The sequence below is a fragment of the Hibiscus syriacus genome, unplaced genomic scaffold (assembly GCF_006381635.1).
Source record: "Hibiscus syriacus cultivar Baekdansim isolate YM2019G1 unplaced genomic scaffold, ASM638163v2 tig00110890_pilon, whole genome shotgun sequence".
Taxonomy (NCBI): Eukaryota; Viridiplantae; Streptophyta; class Magnoliopsida; order Malvales; family Malvaceae; genus Hibiscus; species Hibiscus syriacus.
In genome coordinates, this window is record NW_024062900.1 from 5,688,380 (window position 1) to 5,696,346 (window position 7,967).

The 7,967-nt window shown below is 37.6% G+C and overlaps 1 protein-coding gene across 1 annotated transcript in view; it reads right to left on the reverse strand.

The window, feature by feature from the left end:
* The window catches only part of LOC120144671, a gene marked incomplete at its 3' end in the record, with an annotated part of 38,732 nt that extends 32,747 nt beyond the window's left edge, over nucleotides 1–5,985 (reverse strand). The window contains exon 1 of the mRNA XM_039158693.1: nucleotides 5,329–5,985. Coding sequence (XP_039014624.1) covers nucleotides 5,329–5,985 — 657 coding nt within the window. The remainder of the gene's footprint in view (nucleotides 1–5,328) is intronic.
* Between the last annotated feature and the right edge of the window lie 1,982 nt (nucleotides 5,986–7,967).

Here is a 7,967-nt window from a genome sequence, read left to right on the forward strand (position 1 = left end):
CTACGTCTACCACCCTTAACCATTCTATTTTGAGCCATTCACTTTGCAGGTTGTTTTGCTTCCTTCCTAGATCCACAATCATTTGAAAAGGTACAAGTACCTTACATCAACCTTGCTGTCATGTTTGATTATGGTAATGTGAGCTAAGTTTGAATGTCATGAGCTAATTATATCATCTCCTAATATGTGTAAGGTAAGGTATAAAGCCTAAGAGCTAATATGAATGCAAATGAACTAATGAAATGCATTATAAGTATGCTGCCTTGATGTATATGTTATAATCATGCATAATATAATTATAAAGCTATCCTAACATGCTTAACATAATAAAATAACAATGTGCAAGATGTATTCATACTAAGTTATTCTTTATCTGTTAAAACATTATATAACTTAACATAGGAGGGTGTTAAGTTATCAAATAAATCAAAAGCTTCTAAACACTTTGTTAAGAGAACTTCCCTGAATTGTTTGGCTCTTGACCTAGTAATGGGACCATGTGGCATGACTTCCGGATCTGGTGTAGGTGTGATTATATCAGTTTTGAGTAAAGTCCTCTAAAACTTGGGACAAGAGAATCGAGAGGAAAAAGGCTTGAGTGTGTGTGAGATGCAAACACAAGCGGATTGAGTGACATTCAAGTTTTCCTTGGAGTGACTCGTGAGGCTTTGTAAGAGTATATTCTGGTAAGGTCCTACACACATTTCGTTTTTTCCTTATTTGCTAACATGTCTCTTCCATCCAACTTCTTTGTAGTCAAAAGGACTTTGAACATTCAAAGCCAAGAAGATGAACAAAGATAGAATATCTTCCATACAAGATGTCACGTGGGAGATAAAGTTTGTGTGGTGATCATTGATGGAGGAAGTTGTACAAACATAGAAAGTACTCACATGGTGGAAAAGTTGGGTCTCGAGACTTCCAAACATCCTCATCCATCGAACTTCAGTGGCTCAATGATGTGGGTGAGGCCAAGGTAACCAAACAAGTTGTTGTTCCTTTCTCAATTGGAAGATACAATGATGAAGTCCTTTGTGACGTGGTGCCCATGAGTACAAGCCACCTTATACTAGGACGTTCTTGGTAATTTGACAAGAAGCTACTCATGATGGATTTTCCAATAAGTATTCTTTCCAACATCAAGGAAAGAAAATCATATTGGTGTCTCTTCTTCCAAGTCAAGTCCATGAATGCTAGTTTACCCTCAAATCACGTATAGAGGAATGCGATAAAACTAAAGACATGAAGAAAGTTGAAAGAGAAGTTTTGCATGAGAAACAAATAAGCTTGGAGAGAGTTGAAAATGAGAAAAATGAAAGGATTGAATTTAAAGCAAAGAGGAAAAGGAAAATGAGGGTGAAGAACATATTTTATCTAATCCTACTCCTATTCTTTCTTTTAATGTGCAGGACAATTCAATAGACATGTCACTTCAAGTTAAAGATTCAAGAAACATGTCTTTTGAAGAACCAATAGTCATGACTTTTGGTGATCCACAAGACACATCTTTTGAAGAACCAATAATTATGTCCCTTGACGTTCCAAAGGATATATCACTTGAAGTGCCAAAGAATGGGATCATTGATAATCCAAGTACATTGCACATATTGAAAGGAATTCAGCAACCAATGGAGATTTCCATCATTAAGCAACCAATGCCTATCAAACATCCACCCTGGTTTGCTAATTCTAATCATTTTGTTATTAGTTTTTCATTTTATAACTTTGATTCATTTTCTAGCAATGTGATTCGTATAAGTGGTGTTATCCAATCAAGCTATGATGGCAAGATCAATTGTCATTTTTAGTTTGATTGTTACATCAAATTCAGCCACTACGATGGTGTGAAGCAAGCATTGTCCACCTTTTTAAAGGCCATCATCTGGAAGAGCACAAAGCTTAAAGTTGTTGACTTTATCCACTTGCTAGAAGGAGATCAAAAGTCAAATTTCTTCACCAACCATCAAGATGATTAAAAGAGTAAGAGTAAAAAGATACAATATTTTGAAAGGATACATTATGTCCTCCCATAAAAGGACTTGAAGTTACCAGATTTGAAGCTAAGAGGTTGAACATTTCGTGTGATTCACCTATTGGAGGAAAACATAAGGATTCAATCTTTCCTACACCAAGAAGGTCTTCAATGAGAAACTACATCGATTTGAGGACAAATCGCCTAAAAGAAGGGGAGGATGATACAATCCAAACTAGCTCCAACTTTCCCCATGACTTTATCACACCATGGATGTTATTCAAAGCTGTTTCTAAGGGAGTTCTTCCTTACCCTCTCTTATATTATGTCATTTATACATTCTATTCTATCATAAGCATGCATTCACATGTTAGTATAAATTATCATAATAATTCCATCCTGTGCCTAGTTGATCATGTCCTTCATACCATTCAAATATATGCTATGATTATATATCATTTATTATGAATACCATGTTAAATGATATTCATGCATACAACATATATTCACAATGTTATTTCAAGCATGTTAAGTAGCTATATTAGTCTTGCATTCATTTAAGCATGATTATCACATATACATCAAGGCAGCATAATTATCATTCATTTTATCAGATCCTATGCATTCTTTTTAGCACTTAGGCTTTATGCATTAGTTCATACATATTATAAGATGATATATTTAGCTCATGGCCTTTGATGTAAGGCTAACCAGGCTTCTTCAATAATGGAGAAGATGGCAACCTTGTTATTTCCCGATCTAGGAGAGACACCAAATGTTACACCTTGAATTGAAAAGAAATCTACACAAAGAAGAATGATTGGTTAAGTAAATGAGTAATTAAGAAAGGAAATGGAAAGAATTGAAATGGATAGAATAGTTATCAAAGAAGGGCTGCGGAAGTGTTGTAGAATGATCCTTCAAGTGATGATGGATTCGGCCTCCAATGGTGGTAAATGGACGAATGCCTTGTTGATGATGAAGGATGATTATATGGGTGTGAAGGGATATGGATAATGGTGATAGAAATATTAATTGAATGGAGTTGGCGTGATAGTGATGATGGAAGGTGGTAATGAATAGATAGTATCTTATAAGACTAAGAAGGAACCAATGCTATAAAGGAGCAAAGACCCGTTTCTTATATGTCGTTATAAAGGATGGTATTAAGGACTTTGACCCTCTATCTATAGGAGATAGGAACCAGAAGTATCAAGGTGAAGGAATGACGCCACAAGCTTTAGAAAGGCTTGTTTAATCGATATAGTTCTAAAAAGAACTTGAAGAGAGAAATATCTCACAAAGAGTTTTTAATTGATCAAAGGGTTCTCTTACAAATGAAATATCCAAGCCTATTTATAGGCTAGCATAGGTTTGGCCGAATAAATAGGTGTCTATTCGGCTAAATACATGACTATTAAATAGAAATACATGATGTTTTAATGAATGAAGATGTCCTTGGACGAATGGTCTCCTTGCTCTTCATCTTGGCGCCAATTTTGAATCAAAAAGATGCTTAGGCCGAATAGAGAGAACCCTCTTCATTTTGGTGCCCATTTCATCCACACGCATGGCACATGTGTGGGCTGGTCATGAGGCACTCACATGGGTGGCTTGGGGTCTTATGTTGTGTCTCCTACTTCGCGTGAAGTTGAGCAGCAACTTAGGTGTGACTTTGCATCGAACTTGCTTCTAGATGACATGGCGTCAATGGGGCAGCAACTATTTATGAAAGGTCACATTTGTGGAAGGCAACCTTTCATCATTTGAGCTACTTCCAATGTGTTTGAGCTGAAGATGAGCTGGCCATAGATGCAATACATGACAATGAGTCTTAGGACAGCTCCTTGTGAAAGGGCACTACTCGGATTGGCAACTCTTCGCGAAAAGGTACGAATTCACAAAATTCGACCTAAACTATATTTGTAGTGCTCTGTGTGGTGAAGATGATGGTGCAACTCTCCAGCTAAAAAGAAGTGTTTAGCTAGCTCAAAAATCCAACTCAAGTGAGCTATGAGCTCGGAGGTCAGCTAACAACTTTTCATCATTTGTTCTTCATGATCTCCCTAGTCATCTTATGGAAGTTTTCCTAGCTCATTGACTCCCATGCTAGCTTTAAACCAGCTCCCAACATGTGGTCGAACATGTACCTACAAAAGAAAGCTTTTATAAGCTAAGTAATATAAAATATAAAAATATAAATATGTGGTTCATAACAATAACTTCATACATTCATAATATCATCATCATAACTATAAATATAATGTATGTAAGCTATTGTCATAACTATGGTATAAAGAAAGATTAAGTTGAAAAAAATCCTCCTTTGATTATTGTGAAAGGTTGGAGATGCAAGTCCATTTTTGACGCTGAATCGGATCACATCATCCCCCTTCTTTAAAGAGATTTGTCCTCAAATCGAAGGGTGGTTTCTTTTCAACGTTCCTCCATTCCATAGTTGTTGTTTCGTCAGAAATTGAGATTCCTTCTTTAGGCTCTTGAATGAGATATGCCCATGTAATTTTGCTTTGAATGTTTAGGTCCCTTGATATTCCAAAAGTGGTGTCTCTTAATGCTCCAATAGGCATGATCATGGAATCCTCATAAGTCACGTCCATTGGTTCTTCTAAAGACACGTCCTTTGAATGAAAAATGGTGTTCTTTTGCTGCTCAATGGACATATCTTTTGTATTCCCAAAGGTCACTTCTCCTAAACATTTCTTTTGGAAAATGGTGTCTCTTGATACAACCTACAAGTCAAAGAAACAATCTACATTTTCAAAGTTAGAATAATCATCTTTAACCTTGCATTTTATCAATAGGCATTCTCGAAACAAGCACTTTGAGGAATAAGCACTTGTTCTTGGATCAATTTCCTCCATGGTTGTTGCCTTTCCTTTCCTTATAGCCTCAACACTTTGCTTCATTTTGGCTTGATCATTCTGGACTTGTTTAGGCGTTAAAGGAGTAAGGATAATCTTCTTCCCTTTATGGCTGAACGAGTATTGATTGGTAAAACAATCATGAATAGTTCTTTTGTCGTATTGCCATGGCCTCCCAAGAAGTAGATGGCTAGCGTGCATAGAGACAACATCACACATAACCTCATCTTTGTATTTGCCAATGGAAAAAGGAATTATCACCTGTTTGCTAACGTTGAGTTCTCCTCGTTCATTGAGCCACTGCAACTTATATGGATTCGGGTGCTTCATTGTTTTCAAACCAAGTTTTTCCACCATTATTGTACTGGCCACATTAGTACAACTTCCACCATCTATAATAACAAAGCATACCTTCTCATTCACATGGCATCGGGTATGGAATATGTTTTCTCGCTGTGCATTGTCTTCTGCAACTTGAAGATTCAAACTTCTTCTAATTACCAAAGCTTCTCCTTGTTCAACAGGATCTGCAAGAGTGATTTCTTCATTGACTTCAATAGGTGCCTCTTGTTCTTCCTCTGATTCAGATTCTATTTTGGCATTTCCAAGTAAAAGCATAGTGTTCCGGTTAGGGAATTGTGTATATACATGGCCCCTCCCAAGACATTTAAAGCATCTAATGTCTCTTGAACGTTCAGTAGTTTGCTTTCCTCGGTTGAAGTCTTTGTTTGCTTGTCGATTCTTTGAAGATTCGTCTTGTTCTTTGACAAGAGGAGGAGTTGGCTTTTTGATGTTGTTTGGACTCCATTTGTATGATGTAGGTGCAATATTGCGAGTTGTGTCTCTCCTCTTTAGTTGCCTTTCAATTTTCATTGCCATTTGCACCATCTCATCCATTTCGATGTAATGATACAATTCCAAGGTATTGGCAATTTCGGGATTAAGTCCGGAAAGGAATCTCGCCATATTTGCTTCACGATCCTTCTCAATGTTGACTCGGATCATTGCCACTTCCATCTCTTTATAATAGTCCTCCACACTCCTATGGCTTTGTTTCAGATTCTGTAACTTTTGAAACAAGTCACGATGATAGTGAACATGAATGAATCGTTTCCGCATAATACCTTTCATTTCAAGCCAAGTTGAGACCGGTCGTTCTCCATTCCTCCTTCGGTTCAAAGTAAGTTGATACCACCATATTAAAGCATAGTCTATGAACTCCATGGCTTCCAATCTAACCTTCTTCATTTCGGAATAGTTGTGGCAACTAAAAACATGTTCCACTTTGCTTTCCCATTCGAGATAAGCTTCAGGATCAGTTTTTCCTTGAAATTAAGGAATTTTGATCTTGATATTACTCAGATTATCATCAACAATGGCACGTCTAGGGACTTGGAATGCTACTTGTTCTCCCTCGTCAAAATTTTCTTGAACTTCTTCTTCTGGAGGGGTGGTGGTTGTTGTCTTCTAGGAACTATATTATTACGGCCTGGTGGTAGATCCTGGCGTTGATCTATCTTTTCATGAAGAGCATCGAACTCTTCACGAAACATTCTCATCATTTCGCCAATGAGTGCCTGCATTTGTAAGTTTGGTGTTCCTGTATTTTCTCTAGGGCTTTGAGACATGGTTAGTGCAAATAAAATGAATTGAAAACCTTACCAGCACACTCACAAATCCTTACTTGATCACTCCAAGAAAATTTAGATTGCACTCCACTCACTCTCGTGTTTGCACTCGGGGATATGTTCCTTGGCTTTTTCTGATCCCCCTTCTAATCTCACCTTATCGTTTGCCTTTTACCGCTCAATTCTCTCTTGTGGGACCTTTTTAAGAACTAACTTGATGTAAGGCGAATCTACACGCTTTGATGGAAGAGAGTAGATAGCCTTATTGTGTCCCGATCTAGGATTGACAAGTACTGATGTCCTTGAATAAGATAAGAAATAAATATGTTTAGCAATGGAAGGATAAATGGAATAATAAGATAAGAAATGAATTAAAAGAATGGTATAGAGATGGCTGCGGAATTGATGGTCTTGTTGGTTGATGTTGATGGTGCAATGGAGATGGTGATGTTGTATCTCAAGCACGCCAAAGAGTAAACAATGCTAAGAAGCACAATCCCGTTCTTCACAAACTTACTTGAGGGGTGGTGATAGTGTCTTCAACCCACTAGATATCAATCTAGGAATTTTGGAATCAAGATGGAAAGAATGACGCCACAAGTATATGAAATATACTTGCTTAATCGATAAAGTTCACAAAGAACTTTGAAGAGAAATAACTCACAAGAGTATGTTTTATATAAGAGATGAGATGAGTTACAAATGAAATGCCAAAGCCTATTTATAGTTTTCAAAGGGTTTAGGCCGAATAGGTACATGATGGTTCGGCTATGCATGAAACCCCTTTGAAAATACATGACTTTTAAATGAAAATACATGATTTTAATGAAGATACATGCTCTTGGATGAATAGTAAGGTGTTGGTTCGGCTTAAGGATGTTTTGAATGTTTTTGGAAGTCATTTGGGTGCCAAAATGGAGAGGAATAAGTCTTTGGCCGAATAGGAAGCATCCCCTGGTGTTTTGGCGCCTATTTGATGTCACATGGAGTGCACATGCTTGAATGATGCACATGGCAACCTACTTGAACGCACATGGGTCTTCTTGCAAGGCTTTGGTGAGGTTGCAACCATAGGAAAATGTCTTGAAGTCCATGGAATGAAGATGGCAGCAACTAGGCGTGACTTGACTTCCAACATGCATCTAGGTGTCATGGTCTTCAATGGGCTGCAACTTGTCATGAAAGGTTATATTTGTGGAAGGTAACCTTTCATCATTTGAGCTACTTCCCATGTGTATGAGCTGAAGATGAGCTGGTCATAGGTGAATTACATGAAGATGAGTCTTTGGCCAGCTCCTTGTGAAAAAGTACCTCTTGGAATGGTAACTCTTCGCGAAAAGATACGAATCCACAAAAATTGACTTAGACCATATTTGAAGTACTTTGTGTGGTGGTGATGATGGTGTAACTCTCCAACTGAAATGAGGTCTCTAGCTAGCTCAAAAGTCCAGCTCAAGTGAGCTATGAGCTCGGGGGTCAGCTGAC